The 17,218-nt window shown below is 36.3% G+C and overlaps 1 protein-coding gene across 13 annotated transcripts in view; it reads left to right on the top strand.

The window, feature by feature from the left end:
- The window catches only part of MYCBP2 (MYC binding protein 2), a 180,083-nt gene extending 164,116 nt beyond the window's left edge, over window positions 1-15,967 (top strand). For all 13 annotated transcript variants that reach the window (XM_032677725.1, XM_032677746.1, XM_032677745.1 and 10 more), the window contains 13 exons: window positions 62-345; window positions 610-706; window positions 2,563-2,682; window positions 4,424-4,525; window positions 5,851-5,979; window positions 8,463-8,595; window positions 8,825-8,928; window positions 10,023-10,211; window positions 10,703-10,810; window positions 11,452-11,661; window positions 13,684-13,791; window positions 13,997-14,162; window positions 15,145-15,967. In XM_032677725.1, coding sequence (XP_032533616.1) covers window positions 62-345; window positions 610-706; window positions 2,563-2,682; window positions 4,424-4,525; window positions 5,851-5,979; window positions 8,463-8,595; window positions 8,825-8,928; window positions 10,023-10,211; window positions 10,703-10,810; window positions 11,452-11,661; window positions 13,684-13,791; window positions 13,997-14,162; window positions 15,145-15,260 — 1,866 coding nt within the window. In that variant the 3' untranslated portion in view covers window positions 15,261-15,967. The remainder of the gene's footprint in view (window positions 1-61; window positions 346-609; window positions 707-2,562; window positions 2,683-4,423; window positions 4,526-5,850; window positions 5,980-8,462; window positions 8,596-8,824; window positions 8,929-10,022; window positions 10,212-10,702; window positions 10,811-11,451; window positions 11,662-13,683; window positions 13,792-13,996; window positions 14,163-15,144) is intronic.
- The last annotated feature ends 1,251 nt before the right edge of the window (window positions 15,968-17,218 follow it).

Here is a 17,218-nt window from a genome sequence, read left to right on the forward strand (position 1 = left end):
TTTGCTTGAAAACTCCAGCTGTCTTGGTAAGAATTGTTGTGTTCTGATCTTTCTTTTCCAGGTAACATCACTACTGAGACGAGTTTTGCCTGAGGTAACCCCTAGTCGCCTGGCTAGTATTATAGGAGTGAAGTCTCTTCCACCAGCAGATATAAGTGATATCATTCATTCAACAGAAAAAGGAGATTGGAATAAACTAGGTATCTTGGACATGTTTTTGGGATGCATTGCCAAAGCTCTCACTGTACAGCTAAAAGCCAAAGGAACTACTATCACAGGGACAGCTGGCACTACTGCAGGCAAAGGAGTTACTACAGTCACACTTCCAATGATCTTCAATTCCAGGTTTGTTTAAAATTCTGTATATATTCTCAAGCTAAAGGCACCTTCTTTGAAGTCAGTTGTTGTCTTTATAATCTTTGTTTATAATGGGAAAAACTGTATAACATTTTGGCCCTATGTCATGTTAGTCGTGAGTTCAATTTTATAAAAAACAAACCACAACCTACTATGTGCTGAATATGTACACTTATTTCTTTGTCCTGGATTTCGACAAATAGTAACTAATTACTTGAGTTTACTTCATCTATTACTGTATGTCCTTTGCAGCTACATTCGTCGAGGTGAAAGTCATTGGTGGATGAAGGGTTCAACACCTACACAGATTTCAGAGATCATCATTAAACTCATCAAAGACATGGCAGCAGTGAGTTTCTATCCTTTAAATGTGTGGAGGATATTCTAATATTTCTGATAATGAAGATACATCTTTTCATTACCTTCTGTTATAGTTATTATTGGGTTGAGCTGCTAAATGTGAATTGGTCTCAAGAAAAGAAAAGTATAGTTTTGAGGACAGAGTCTAGGCTAGGAGCAGTAGCCAGTTGAGTTCTCATTCTGCTAAACAGAAATCTAGTTTTAAAATAAGCTTTTAAATAAGTCACTTGTACCAGAAATTTAGGAGGTAAGCAACAGTGGGCCATTGTCTACATTATTAACTTAGAAACCTAATTTTTAAAAATCTTGAGCACTCAGAACTCTAATAGAAAAGTAAAAAGTATCTGTGGAGTAAGATAACAGTGTTGTTTTCATGTAACAATATGTAGACTTCATGTGTGGATTTTCTGGTTGAAACTGACTTCTTTCTTTGACTGAAATCTACATTTATAATTGCTTATTACTTTAATCATCTGAGCTTAAATTTTCCATAGCTGTATCTTCTTCAGACAAGTTTTTTTGCAGCAATATTGATGAAAGTTGAATCAGCTATTTCCCAGAAACAATACTGGTAAAAGAAAAAAAGATTTTGTTTATGTTACGGGGAAAGGAATTTAGTTGAGAGGGTGTTTTATTTTCCTTAATTCTGTACCTGCTTTAGTAAGATGCTCTAAATGACCCAGATTTGCTTCTGTGAGTACTCTTTGAAAGGTGTTTCAGTATCTTCAGCTTTGGAGTCCTGTTTTCTAAACCATTCGCTGAGCTTAGATTAAGGAGGTTCCTTCTCAAAGTTTATGAAGATGGATTGGAGTTCTCTGCAATTGCTGCTGTTGATTCTGACCACAAGATTTCAGAATTGCACAATTCATAAGAGTTACAAATACAGCGTGTCTCTGTTTGAAAACCCTTCTTTGAAGCTTTTTAGAGCTGCTAATTATCATTAGAGTGACATCAATCTTACTACGTTCTTCGTAAAAGTTAGAAATGTGATTCTTTTCATAGAACTTTCTCAACATTTGCCATGTATAATTACCTACATCTGAGTTAGTCATTATACCTTCCTTTTCAGAGTCCAGTGAGCCTCAATTATTTGTCACCTTTAGCATGAGGTTTAGAAATTTACAAATTACAATAAAAATTGAAGGAGATAGCAGTCTCTGAATCAGAAACTTAAGAGTATGAATCAGTGCCATAAGCTCAGAATGTTAAAGGTTAGTTTGGAAAATGTGCTTGTAGTCCTGATGTTTCCTGTGTACTCCTCTTTATTTCTTTCAAATAGAGAAACTGTGGAGAGTATTCAGGATGGCTGAGCTAGGCAAGTGAACCTGATTTCTCTAGGAACCCACTGTGATCTGTGTGGTGTTCACAGTCACTTACCAGTGCTCCAGCTCTGCATCTTTCTTTCTCCAGGAGGGGTGAGGGACACTTTAGGAATATGATCTTGCATTCTTCAAATCATATGCCCTCTACCTATTCTAAGTTACTTATTCCAGTAGCTGCTCAGAGACTGCCTCAGTCAGTTACTTGAGTATTTAAGGGCTAATTTTTACTAGATCTGTGATTTAAAAATCAAGGCCAGGTTGGGTGGGGCTTTGAGCAACCTGGTCTAGTGGAAGGTTGTTACCTTACCCCTGGCAGGGAAGTTAGAAATAGATGGTCTTTAAGGTCCCTTCCAACCGAAATATTCTATGAAAAGACCTGATTTGTCAAAGTCATCCCTGACTGTCTCTTTTTCTGTTCTAACTTGAGATCTTAATCTAATGTTGTTTTTAGCAGCTCTAATTACAATTTTAGTTGTTCTTATATTAATAAAAGCTATAATAAATTGTGTTTCCTCTTTAACAGGGTCATCTGTCAGAAGCGTGGTCACGTGTGACAAAGAATGCTATTGCTGAAACCATCATAGCTCTGACCAAAATGGAAGAAGAATACAGATCACCAGTGAGGTGCATTGCAACAACCAGAGTAAGAACTTCACTGAATTCAGCATTAGTTCATTGTAAATGTGTAGTGGGAACCCATCTGTTGGATCCCACATGGAGCCTTCCTCTATGGTAGAACAAACTTCCTTATAAAGGTTGCTTCAGGAAACAATGCATACAGTATACAGTTTATATTCTCCAAATCTAGCTGTGTTCATAATGGACAGGTATGCTAAAGCAATCACTGTATGTCCTAATAAAAGTTTTTCTTTCCCTATGTCTCAGCAGATTTAATTGTCTTCTTTGTGGCAGAAATACACAAGTGAAAACTGAATTATAATTAAATATGCATCTTGGGTATCTCAGAAATAATGAAGAATAAATGTGATACCTATACATTTGGGGGCTTATTCTTGAAATAATTCTACTTTAAGTTTGTGATACTTCCCTTTTATTAAATTTATGAGATCATCTGTGTGGAAAATTGCACAATATGCATAAGCTGCATGCAACTATTTTAAGTGGTTTGACTTCTAGGTATTCAGCTGCCGCATCTCAAGGGTATTATGAAAACAGTAACAGATGTTCTCTAGGACAATTAAGTTAAGCTTCACCTGTGTTAGTCTCAAAATAAAAAATTATTTGCTGAGCCTTACAAACAAACTTGGTATGTTTTTCTTTTTTTGGTCTTAACTTTTTCCATGAATCTTTTATAGAAACTGGGACTGCTTCAACCTTAATAGATTTCTTGAAATACCACGAAAAGCATATTTGTAAATTATTACATTCCTACTATCTTAGAGAGTACAGATTTTAGCTGCTCAGGCATAGTAATTGTAGAAAAAAAAAAGGTTTGCAATGGTTACAGGCATTTGACACTCATGTAGTTTCCGTCATTTTTGTTACTCATATATTCCCTGCTTTCTGGAGGACACAGTCTTGGACTACCACTGGCTTCAGCTGTCACCATATTAGTTTAACCAGGTCTTAGAAGAGCCTTGAACATCAGTCCAGCTACTCTTTTGACTGACTGTACTCTGTCATGGAGGTGTGTTTTTTGGGGGAGAGTCCAGTAGAGTTTTTCAACAAAAACCATTTTGTTCTAACCAAACTATTCCAAAATGCATCTGTCAAGTGCGTTTCAATTTGGGTTTCAGGCTTACTGACAAATTATCTTCATGTAACTCATCTCTTCAGGATTTCACTCTAGTCAAAGGAGAAGAAAAGAGAAAAGCTTCCTCTGAATAGTTAACGTAGAGCTGCTTTTAGTAGGGTACCCTGGGTAATTTCAAATGCCCTGTGAAGTGAGGAGAGAACATAGGGAAATCAGTCATATTAAGCTGAAGTTTTGTGGGGATTGTTTTTGGTTTTGTTTTCATTTTTATTAGTCTGTGTCCTTGAATTTTGTCTTCCCTAAGGCCTGCAATGTTTGGGAGCAATATGCAAGTCTGCATTTGCCATATTTCTCTGTAATGTGCTCTTGTTGTTCTTTCTTTACTTCTTCTTTCTTGTGTGGTAGCTACTCTTTTTATAATCATAAAGTGACATACCTGAAAGAAACAAGGTAGTTCCCAAAAGTTCAGTAAGTTTTATTGTATCTGCAGCTTCTTATGGAAAATAAAAAACTTGGGTTGTATGAGCAGGCTTCAGCTAACAATAATAGAGTTTGCAGGTAACAGCGACATTCTTATCTGCCAAAGTTTATTTATTTAGTATTTGTTTGAGTTTTGTTTTTTTGTTTTTAATGTATCTAAGACATTTAATTCTACCTTGTCTTTCAATAGCTGTGGCTGGCCTTAGCATCCCTCTGTGTTCTTGATCAGGATCATGTTGACAGACTATCCTCAGGAAGATGGATGGGAAAGGATGGGCAACAGAAACAGATGGTGAGACTGAAAATCATATGGTTTTGTGTTTATTTTTATTTATTCAGTTATCAAAGAATTTAAAATAATGGTAGGGAAAGGTACACTTGGCCTAACCTTATTTGTCCCTTTTGTTCTCAGGGGAGATTGTACATACACATTTGAAGTATTTGTGTTCTAGACAAGCACTGCTCAGAAAACAGAAATTTCAACTTAAAACAGTAAGGTTAAGTTCAGGATGAAGCAAGGCCTTCCTAACACCTATGGAATGGATTTTTGAGTAGATTGACTCAGTTAATACAACACCCTCTATCAGAGCTTTTTCCTTCTTTCTTAATCCCTCTCACATAATAAAATCAATTCTTTTGTGTTCCTCAATAACTACTTCTCCATCTCAGTAGAGAATGATTACCCCAAAGAAACAGAAACTGTTTCTAACTGAATGGGAGGCAAGGAAAGATTGTGCACTAACAACCCAGGATACTTAGAACAAATAATTCTTAGAGCTGCTGAACCCAGCCTGAAATTCCCCAATCCTGTTTTACATCATGATATTCAGATGCTGAGGGTGAATGTGTGTCTCCCTACCAGAACTGCTTTGGAAGAACTCTGTTCCAAGTTGCATGAGCAGTATCATGGAAACCACATGTTCTGTGATTACAATGGAAACTTATTCTTAAACATATGCATAATCAAAATCAGTGATTGAACTCTTATTTGTGCAGATATTTTGAACTGCAAAACACAACCATGTTGAATTTAAAAAAAACTTGTATCAGTAGAGCAACTTAATTTTATGATGGATTTTCAAGCTTGTTATTTCAACCATATTGCCTCTGAGTTATAGATGACCTACAGCTTTGTTTAGATGTTTGAACAGAGTAAACATACCATATCAAAGTAATGAAGGGTAAATATCATGCCTGCTGACTAAGCTTGAGTACTTGTATCTCTGAAGTTTTCTGTTAACGTGCCCGTAACCCACTGTTACCACATAAAGCTCTTCTCTAGTTTCAACAGAAATCTCTTCAGCTAGTTTCAACACTAGTTAAAAACAATGTCTCAACTACATTGTTGAAAAAACACATTTTTGCTACATCACACAAAATGTGAAATGAAGAATATCAGAAAAACTGATGCCATAAATTGAGGCTTTTTGTGTCCAGGAGTAATTGTTTAAATATTGATGACTCTAAAAATAGCATTAATAGTCAAAACAAGCTCTTTATCCCCCTTTATAAATTGGAGAGGAAGTGTGGGGTGTGTGACTGGGGGGAGAATAAAAACAGATGCTGAAAGGAAGTGATAAAGAGGAATTATTTCCTATTTTTTCTTTTTTCTCTCAGCCAATGTGTGATAACCACGATGATGGTGAAACTGCTGCAATCATTTTATGTAATGTCTGTGGGAATTTGTGCACAGATTGTGACCGATTCCTTCATCTCCATCGTCGAACAAAAACTCATCAGAGACAGGTAGAGTATACTTAACATCATGTTGTATGCACTGCATATATTGTGTGCATTTCCCCAAATAATATATAAGCAAAAGGCAGTAGCGGGTATCAAATCTGAAAAGGGTGTTTTGTTTTGTTTTATTTTAGAGATGGGATAGATAAGTTTCCATTTAATGCTTTTTTGTTGTTTTTAGTTACATTTTCTTATCACTTATCTTGGAAGAAGGTTAGAAAATCTTGTAGCAGTCCCTAATTCTAGTTCTTTTGCTACATCAGCTTTTTTCTCTCTTGTTTAACATTGGGTCGGAACACTTTTTTAGGAGAATTTAGGAGCTCCCTAGACCTTCTTAAATATACATTGGTTCTTTATTCCTGTTAAATCATATCTCCTTTACTTCTATCATATGAACTCAGGGCTTATCAACTGCTTCATTTCTAAGGTATGTATCTTTTTTTCATATCCAGGAAGACCATTTGATAGCAAATATTCCTACAGGTTCTTCTGTGTCAATCTTCTTTTATTGCACAATATTCCTCTAGCTTTCACTCTGTTTTCACAGATAAGTATGTTGTCATATTCATAAGCTTGAAAATTTCCTGGCTTCTTTTGGTTTTGTTTTTAGGATTGAAACTTTGACTTAGATCTGAGTTTTTGCAAATCGCTGAATACTCTGTTAATTAGTGTTCTTTTGTGTTATTCTTTTATCCTTTTCATCTCTAAACTTGAAACAACATTCTCCATGGAATTTTGCTTTTTCTCATTGAAATTAATGTTGAAGATGCTTTTACTTCTGGAATTATTGAACATTTCCTCTTTCTTGACACTATTTCTCTCTTATGTTTTTTGTGGTCCTTTATTTTTCCCCTTTCCCTCTTGACTACTTACATTTGCACAAAGATTAAAATAATAAATGTCATTAATAAAGTTATTTCAATGGAAATCATTCCTCTTCTCCCTCTCCTAGAATGCATCTATATTAACTTTTTAATTATGATCAGGAATGGGCTTTTAAAGCAGATGTGATCATCTCTCTTTAATGTGCTTTGATTTCTGTCATTGAGCAGCCTTGGAGTGCGTGAACTGGATTATTTTCAGGTGAAACTAAGAACAAAAGATAGAGGGACACACAGCTAATGGTCATTCAGTGCATGGGATCAGCTAGTCTAGAGCATGTGTGATGTAAACATCAGACCACTGGTATTGAGTTTCATTCTACAGTGGAACACTTTTTCTGGTGCCTCTGCAATTGCAGTGAAGTCTCAGCCTGGCAGTTCCATGACCATCCGTTATCTTCTCTTTCTTAGCTAAAATCTTTGCAATCCCCTTAGAAATTTTCCTGTTTTGTCATCCCAGGAAAATCATTTTTTGTGTCTACTCTTCTGTCACGGCACAGCACAGTCTAGTCTCATTTATTTTTCTGATTTCTCCTATATAGCCTATTCAGATTACAGTTGATAAAAAGTAAGTTCTTATCTCATAGAAGTCCTCACATTTCTCCTTTAATCTGTCCAAAATAGCTACTTATCAGATTTTCCTATCTACTTCTAAAAGCATGTTTAAACTTTTGCTCTTTATTCACCACCTTTACCTTTACATCTCTCATGTTAAGCCTCTCAATTTCAATTTTAAGTTCTGTCATGTTCCCCCTTTCCTGTTTTCTCTTTGCTTCCTGTTCTTTGTCCAATTTCAGTCATACATTCCTCTTTAATGTATTTTCTCCCCCTTCCAGAAAGAACAACCTGTAAGTTACTACAACATGCTTATGTAATATTCATTGTGAAGCAATTAGAGGGCTGATTTTTTTTCTGCTTCTGGATAAGAATTAAAGTGAGAGTATAATCTATACCCAGAAAAATTCTAGCTTTCATTGCATTGCAGGTAAAATGAATGCAAACAGAACTGCCTTCAAAACTTGGGAAAGGAGTAAAAGAAGAGACTGCATAAAGTCCCCTAAAGATCTCATGCAGTTTTTTGATTTTGCAAAAATTGTATATTTTCCTCATTGTAGCAAAAAGTATCCACTGTGTATTTATGCGAAAATCGAAAATGTTAATATTACACACTTGTATAATTGTTATTCTATAGTACATATTTTTAAGACCATAATTATCAGTGTTGCTCTGATAAACTACTGGCATGGTTATGTGAAGATATTTCTGATGTTATCTGTTGTCTACTGGATGAGTTGGATAGGAGTTATGAAGGCCAAGCTCCATACTTATTAAACTAGAAAAAAATGTTGTGCAGCTCTCTTTTTAGCATTGCTGCACTATTGTTTCACAGCCATGTTAGATCAAGAGTTAATTTTATTTATTTTTACTTCTGAAAACACAGAGCCTTTATCCATGCTGCAATATGTAAAAGTTATGGAATATATAAAAGAAAAATAGCTTGCAGTAGGCAAGCTCCACAGAATCTATAAAACATACGGTGTAAATCCAAAGAGACAGTGACAAAAATAACAGAGATGCTATTTTGTATCTGTTTGGTTAACCTGACAGGTATTCAAAGAAGAAGAAGAAGCTATCAAAGTTGATCTCCATGAGGGATGTGGTAGGACCAAACTTTTCTGGCTGATGGCATTAGCAGATTCTAAAACTATGAAGGCTATGGTGGAGTTTAGAGAACAGACAGGTAAAACACAAGTGTTATTACTTGCTCTTTATCCTGATTATTTTGATTTTCACCTCCTTTAGGGCAGTGCTTTTAATTGTTTGTTAATAAAAATAAAATAGTTTAGCTGCATAAGAATTGCTGGATTTCTAGTTGTTTTCTGTGATTGTTGTTTAGATGTCTGTTAGAGTATCAGTCCCTTATGTTTCATTAGAACATTTTTTGGTTTTGTTTACTCTTGTGGAACTAGGCAAACCAACCACCAGCAGTTCTGAAGCCTGTCGTTTCTGTGGATGTAGGAGTGGAACAGAATTATCAGCAGTGGGAAGTGTTTGTTCTGATGCAGACTGCCAGGTGTGTATTAACAAGTACAGTCATCACTAACTACATAAATAGAAGAGACCACAGGATGAAATATGCTTCTTATTTTAAGTAAGCCTTGTTCATCCCTGTGGTCCATTTTTAAATCAGGCCTCTCATATGAAAAGGTTTTAATATTTAATATTATCATTCAAGTACTTCACAGTTTTTAAATATTTATTTTAGTTACATACTACAAACACCAATAGTCAACCAGATTACTGCGTAGTTTTATTATTATCTTCAAAAGTATCTCAAGTTTTCACAATAGTGTTGCAATTATAAAGTGAAATACACACTGTCAACATAAAGTCTGGTGTACCGGAAAGCTTGATAAAGCTAGTTTGCCTAACAGCCTGTGTATTATGTGAGCATAGAACATGACTTGGCTGGGTTTGGCAATTGTATCCATGTATCCTAAGTGGTTTTGTGTCCTACAGTATGGGTGAAATTGGCAGAGGGCCAAATCCTAACCAGTTTCTTATCCCACCCTATTTATTTCTGTTTAAATGAAGCAAGTTGGCCATCCTTTTTTCTCTTTCAGCCTATGAATACATTATATTAATGTAACATCAATTCAGTTCAATTTGGTGTTAGCTTCTGGGCAACTTTTTAAGTTTTCTACTTATCAGGGATAGGAATTAGAGATGGTTAAAATTCCATTTCCTGTAAAAGTGCTTTATGTTGACTAATGATTAGCTTATAATGTGTTCTTAAGAGTGGGTTACTTGATACCTTTCCTGAAAGACCAAAAGCTGCAGATATCTTAAAGGCTGTTAATGCAGGGTAATCAGGAAGCACTCAATATATAAACTACACATGGAGGATCAAAGAACAGTTCTTTTTCTATTGAAATTTTTAAATTATGGTTTCAATAAACCATTTCTATTCAGAAGTAACATAAGTAACCATTGTTATTTCAAGTACACAACATGCAGGTTTTCCCAAGTACCTGCTGTACCAGTAGACAGCATGAATCATGGTTCTTTCATCTCAGTTCATTGCACAGACCAGCAGTCCTTCAAAAAGTGACATTGTCAAAACACTCAGTGAAGGGGAAAAGGTGATTAACTCTTTACTTTTAATAGGAGTACGCTAAAATCGCCTGCAGCAAGACACACCCCTGCGGTCATCCCTGTGGAGGCGTTAAGAATGAAGAGCACTGTTTGCCATGCTTGCATGGCTGTGATAAGAATGCTACAACTCTTAAACAAGATGCTGATGACATGTGCATGATCTGCTTTACTGAAGCACTTTCAGCAGCACCAGCTATCCAGGTTTTTGGGATTTTTTTCAAGAGATTACTGTTATAATTGTAATGTGTAGTGTGGAAGAAGCTAAAATCAAAGTCTTTCAAATTATGTTCTTAAAAATTTAAACAGAGACATCATAACAATGTTTAGGTCACTTAAAAACCTTTCTTTTTGTCTGGCATTACTTCTATTTCAAGAAAGCAGATTGGATCAATTTAATTTGCTCTGTCTACTTTATTAAAACACATATTTCATAAAGGAGAAAAACAACTGAGGTAATTAGTAGATATACTTCATATTTATTTCATATATCCCCAGGTGATTTTGGAGTGGTTATGGTTTTAATGAGCATTTTGTATTCTTTCTCCTTGTTAAGAAGAAAATAGGGGTCTTGTAGGATTTTAAATAAAGTAACACTGGAATTTGTGAATGTTGCCACTTAAAAGTAAATAACTACTTCTACTTTAGTGGTCAATGTAACTTCAATGTTCACTTATATGTATTCTTTTCTAAAGCTGGACTGCAGCCATGTTTTCCATTTGCAATGTTGTCAACGAGTACTAGAAAACAGATGGCTTGGGCCAAGGATAACTTTCGGGTTTATGTCCTGTCCTATTTGCAAGGTAAATGAGCTGCATGCCTGCCTAGGTCAAACACCTACTTACTTCAGCTTAAATTACTAGAAATTCCTTTTATACTCAACAAAATTTAAATTGCTGTAATCAAAATCACATCATAGCTGCTGGAAGGGGAGAGCACCTTAGCACCATAGGAATATGAAGTTTGGGAATGGTCAGCCATTCTGCATGCTATGTTTCTTTTGTCATGCTGCATTGTGGTAATTTGTGGCAATAGCTGGTGATCATTAAATGATAAAGAGCTGCCATAGAGGACTGACAGTCATTATTCTTAATTGCTTAGCAGTAAGTCAAATAGGACCAAAATTTAAAAAAACATACAATCAGCATATTCTTGTGCTGTGCTAAACATTTTGTGTATTCTTGACCATCCCTCTGTGGTTGTTAGTCTGTTGTAAGGGCTGATGATTTCTTATAAAACAGGCCATGGAAAGAGCATTCCTACTTACTATTTTTGCAGCAAATAGAGTATATACTATATCAGCCATTTTTTGAAATGTTCACTGCCCAAGCTCTTAGGTTTTTGTGACATCCATCATACTATTTCTGTCTGACCATAATACAAATTATCATAGCTGTTGTGATAAAGATGCAAGATACTTTAATCAGTATTTCTTTTATTTCAGAACAAAATCAATCATACAGTATTAAAGGATTTGCTTGATCCAATCAAAGAACTCTATGAAGATGTAAGGAGAAAAGCGCTAATGAGATTGGAGTATGAAGGGTTGCACAAGAGCGAGGCCATCACGACGCCAGGTGTTAGATTTTATAATGACCCAGCTGGCTATGCTATGAACAGATATGCTTATTATGTTTGCTACAAGTGCAAAAAGGTATGGTGATTAATTACTAAATGTATGTTGTAGTTTTAAAAGTAATGTCTTAGGACGGAACATATATTTAATATATTCTGTATGGAGTAGAAAGGCAGGAAAAGAAGTTGTTCACAGGATAATAATTAAAAAAGCATTGAGCATTGTAAAGATGTATATACAGAGCAGTTGTATGTACAAAATGTATATACAGAGCAGCTCAGAAACCAAAAGCACGATAGCCTCCTTACAAGAATGTGCAAGGTGATACTGTGTTAGAACTCCAACCATCCCTTTGTCCCACTTCCAAGTCATACTTTATGTCAACATTGAAATAGTATAAACATATTTCATTCTAACTCTGCCATATGGAGAGCCCCTCACTAAGATGCCACGTAAATATTATTTCTACCCAGGTTTGGGAGTTCATTGTAACTGCGGTGAACTGACTTTGGGGCAGAAGTGTAGGAAGAATGGAAAAGGAGTAGAAAGGAAATGTGTGGTCTAGCCTGATGGACTCTAGGTCATATGCGTACAGTTCTCTTCAGGAAGAGAATATAAAATTTAACCAGAAGACAAAAATACACAAACAGCCCCTGGGTTTCCCCATCAGCAAAGAGATTCTTTATCTGTGGTTAGAGAAAATGGCTGTAGAAATTCTGGATAATCACTGAACTGTTCAGTCAAAGGTTAGCCTCAATGATCTCTGAGGTCTTTTCCAGCCTTAATCATGCTAACCCCCTCCCTTTGCTTCTTTCATCTGAAGCTGATTTTAGTGCCCAGCTTGATCACATCGTTTTCTTTTTTCCCTTAGGAATGAATGGAATAAGGCAATTTCATGATCAAATTTTCAAGGGCAACCCCAATAATTTTTTTGTTAAATGGAAGTGAACAATTTGGAAATAAGAGAACAAAAGATTAATTTCCATATACTAGGGAAGGACTGTAATGCATCACTAGCTCACTACTCCACAGTTACTCAGTTCACTTCTATTCCTGCCTCCCACAGTTCATCCATTTTCATTCCTCATCCTTTAGAAACTTGCCTACTGCCTTTTTTTCGTCCCTTACAAAAATACTTTCTTTTTTCATCTTTCTCCAGTTTTTAGCCCTGTCCCTGTTTTTTCTTACATTTTCTTTCCAGTGTTTAATACTTGATATTTCAGTGTTTTTTTCTTTTTCTTTCCCTTTTATCTCATTATTACCTGTGTTTATATGTCTGAATAGCAACATTCAGCTATCTAATTTCTAGCTTCTTTCCTTCCTCTAGCACTTATTCACCCCAAGCTCTACTACCTTATTCTCTGACATGTATTCCATAGGACTCTTTCTTTTTTTTTTTTTTTTAGCCTGCAGAGTTTGGGGGAAAGTAGGGTGCTTAAATTTTTCCTTCCTCACAGTTACCTTGAGACCACTTTCCCCGTCCTTTTAAAAACACTGCAAAATGGCTAGAATTGCTGAGAATAAGAATTTTGTGCATTGTTTAGTTAGATAATAAGATGGTAACGAAGGAAGTTACTCATCACCTCATCTCACTGCTGCATGTGAAAACACTTTTGTATATGAGGAAATTCATCAGAGTTTCAGGCTCACTTTGGTGCATTTTTGTGCCCAGTGTGTCCCAGTAGAATAAGATGAGAATCTGCAGAAAATACCAAAATTCTAATTATAAGGGATCCCACATGAGCATAAAAACTGATATTCCCTTCAGCTAGTAAAAAGCCCTCCTGGTGGATTGTTCTGTGCTGCCTTCAGCCTCATTCCTGTCTTTTTTACATAGAGTTCATAGAGCATCCAAATACTGTTTCAAAAGCCTTTAAGTCACTTGCATAGACCGGGGTATGATGCACAGTTTTTGGTCTTGTTATCCTGAAACATTGTTTGAGTACCTCAAAAACATGTATCCAGAGACAGTCGAGAGAGATCAGCATAGTGGAGACTACTGTAATGGCTGTGTCATTCATCATTTTCCCCTCACATTGAATTGGTTAAAAGAATAGTTGTCTCTTATTTAATGTCCAATCATTTCTACCTACAATTAAGGCATATTTTGGTGGCGAAGCTCGTTGTGATGCTGAGGCTGGACAAGGAGATGACTATGATCCCAGAGAGCTTATCTGTGGTGCATGCTCTGATGTTTCAAGGGCTCAGGTGAGTAAATAACTTGTATTCATGTTCTTATTTCACTCTAAAGCTCTGCGTACCCGAGTTGTACAATAATTCACAGTCATTTGTAATTATATGTATTGTACAACGTTGTGTAATACCACTATATACTACAGAATGTAGAAATGAATTATTGGGATTGTTAGAGCATGGGTACTTCATTAATTGGTGTTTGCTTTCCTTTGCTCAGATGTGTCCCAAACACGGTACAGATTTCTTAGAATACAAATGCCGCTACTGCTGTTCAGTTGCTGTTTTTTTCTGTTTTGGGACAACACATTTTTGCAATGCTTGCCATGATGATTTCCAAAGAATGACAAGCATCCCTAAAGAAGAGCTCCCACACTGTCCTGCAGGTAGGATTTTTACAAAGCAAATTTACCCCACTGAATTGGAGATAAGTGACTAGTTTTAATTGGTTTTCTTATCTTTTCTTGCTTGTTTTTTCTAGGAAAACCACAGGGTCAGTCAGACAAACTTTAAATTTAGTAACTTGAATGATAGTAGAATGGGTTTGTTCTATACACGCTTTTGATTTTTGTTGTTTTTCTGGCAATGTCATTGCACTGATCCTTTAAACATTAGATACTTGGATACAGAAAGACATTTCAATTTCCCTACACCAATTCAGACTCCAGATGTGGAATGATGTGTAGAACTATTAAATAATGTATCTCTATGCAGCTGTCGTGTGCAAACTGTTACCCCAATGCCTTAGTTTCCAAATCCATGTGCTACTGATTTGACTTCACTAAATCATATAATTCACCTTGCTGTTGAAAAAAAAAAGAGATCTTTTTGTTTACTTATTTCATGTAAATATCTTAACAAAAAAAATTACGATTCCCAGTGTAACCTTTGAATTTTTGTTTACTGCAGAATGTAACTGTTATTCGTACTTACCAATTTTCCTCTTAGATTGTGTGAATTTCTTTCACAGTATGAATGAGATAAAACTTCTTTACTTTCAATTTGATTGTTTTAAATTACATGGCAGTTTGATCATTTTTTTCTCTTAAAATACCAGTTCAGCATTTGAAATAACTGTTTTAAGGAGCTAACAGGTTTTGATCATGTTTTGTCAGATTTGACTTCCTTTTCTTGGCCTATTAAGCCTTCAGGCTTCTTGCTTGCATCTGACTGTGTGCAAGCACCTTCCTAGCTGCCATTTCTTAAACCTTAATTTTTGATGCCTTATAAATTCATATTATAGATGTGTTACCTTCAGTTATTATGTTTTTTTGAGGGAATGTATGTTTGTTTATATTGTCTGCAAGCATTAATCTTTTGGGTTTTTTCTTTTCTTTTTCCCCCCCATCACCCTGAAATTCACTATAGGTCCCAAAGGTAAACAACTTGAAGGAACAGAATGTCCACTTCATGTTGTCCATCCACCCACTGGTGAAGAATTTGCTCTGGGTTGTGGGGTTTGCAGAAATGCTCACACTTTTTAGACTAGCATTTTTTTTTCTACCAGAGCAAAAACAGGTGCCCTCATCCCTCAAGTGTCCTGAAAACAAAGTCCAGATGGGATGAGGATGGGACCATTTCATAACCCAGGTAAAAGGAACAATTTACAGTGCAAGAAGGATGCCAAATACCATGTACATAATTCTTGCTGTGAGATATTGACATTTTTTGAACCAAGACATCAAAATTTGTGAGGTGTTTGCATGTGGCCATTACAGTCATCGGCTAGGAAACATTGGACATTTACAAATAAACAATTGCTATTAAAGGATCTGTGTGTCTGTGGACTATGAATGATGCTGGCTTTCAGGAGAAAGAAAAAATTACTGATTATTGTATACTGACTTTTTGTAATCTTGTACAATTGTAACGCATCACAAGTGGGAATGGGAAAGAAGAATATTCTGGTTTATTTCCTAGACTGTTATAAAAAAAAATGTGTTAGGAAGGCATAAATGTAACAAGTATCACACTGTATATAAAGGTATCAATGTTTGTCCTGTATAAGAATTATTAAATTACAACAGCAGTTTCATTTAAACTTCTGGGTTATGTTTGAGCCTGAAATTTTAATGAAGTGCAATACTGAGTGTGCCTCATATCTTGCAGCTGTAAACATAATGGAATGTACATGTCAATAAAGCCACTGTACATTTTTATACAGTGAAAGTCTAATAAATGTGTAAGCCTCCATTTTCAGAAATGCTTTTTAGAAACGGGTGAAGGAGGGAGATGTCTTTTAATTATTTCAGCAGACTCTTTTAAAAAGTAGGAAAGTTTAGTGGGTAAACTGGTGGTTATGGAAGTAATTAAGCCATAAAAATCACTGCTCTGTTTTTTAACAAAAAAGCTGGATAAATGTGCTAGCATTCATATGAAGAATTTTATTTCCATTTCAATTACCAACAGTGTTTAAAATCACAAAAGAAGACTGCATTCAGAAAACTTCAGACATCTGTAATTACAGAAAGGTTAGGGTTGGAAGGGACTTCCAGAGATCATCCAGTCCAACCACCCTGCTAAAGGAAGTTCACATGGAGCAGCACGTATGTCTGCACTTCGAAATAGTTCTAAGTAGTTCACAAGCCTCTGAAGTACAATTTGTCTTATTCACAGTAGCACAGTAGCTCTGTAGAGGGATCTGGACAGGCTGGATTGGTGGACTGAGGCCAGCAGTATGAGGTTCAACAAAGTGCCAGGTCCTGCACTCGGGTCACAACAACCCCCTGCAGTGCTACAGGCTGGGGGCAGATAGCTCAGTGGAAAAGGACCTGGGGGTGCTGGGTCGACAGCCGGCTGAATGTGAACCATCAGTGTGCCCAGGTGGCCAAGAAGGTCACTGGCATCCTGGCCTGTGTCAGAAATAGTGTGGCCAGCAGGACCAGGGCAGTGATCGCCCTGTATTGGGTGTCTGATCCACTGTCTTTTTTTGAAAATTTCTCAGTGTAGCACCATAGTTACAAATTAATTCTATTTTTTTTTTAATTTTTCAGCCTTCTCTTTCATTTTAGATTAATATGAGTATTAATTTAGGAAATTAGGATTACAGAGTGGAAAAGACATGGCACTGCTGCGTTCAGTTTATTAAGTGGATGGGAGTGAGGGATGGGCAGTGTCAGGGAAGTGTATGTCTTGTACACAAGTGACCATCCTCAATTACTACTCCAAGGAGGGTGGCACAACCTCAGGCTCCTGGGTAGACCGCAGCTCCCTCACGTAATGGTTGAATCCCAGACACTCTGCTCCTACGCCGTCTCAGACATTCACGTCACCACACCTCCCCGCACACCAATCTCTGCCGGTGATTACAGCCACATGCCAGCGCAGGCCACTAATCAGATCAGTCCACAATAAGATTGCAGTATGCCTTTCCAGCAGTCTCACATGCTTTTGTGTCAGCTGTTGATCCATAGCTCACGCAATGGAAATACTCAGTTCTTGC

Source organism: Chiroxiphia lanceolata, chromosome 2, assembly GCF_009829145.1.
Source record: "Chiroxiphia lanceolata isolate bChiLan1 chromosome 2, bChiLan1.pri, whole genome shotgun sequence".
Taxonomy (NCBI): Eukaryota; Metazoa; Chordata; class Aves; order Passeriformes; family Pipridae; genus Chiroxiphia; species Chiroxiphia lanceolata.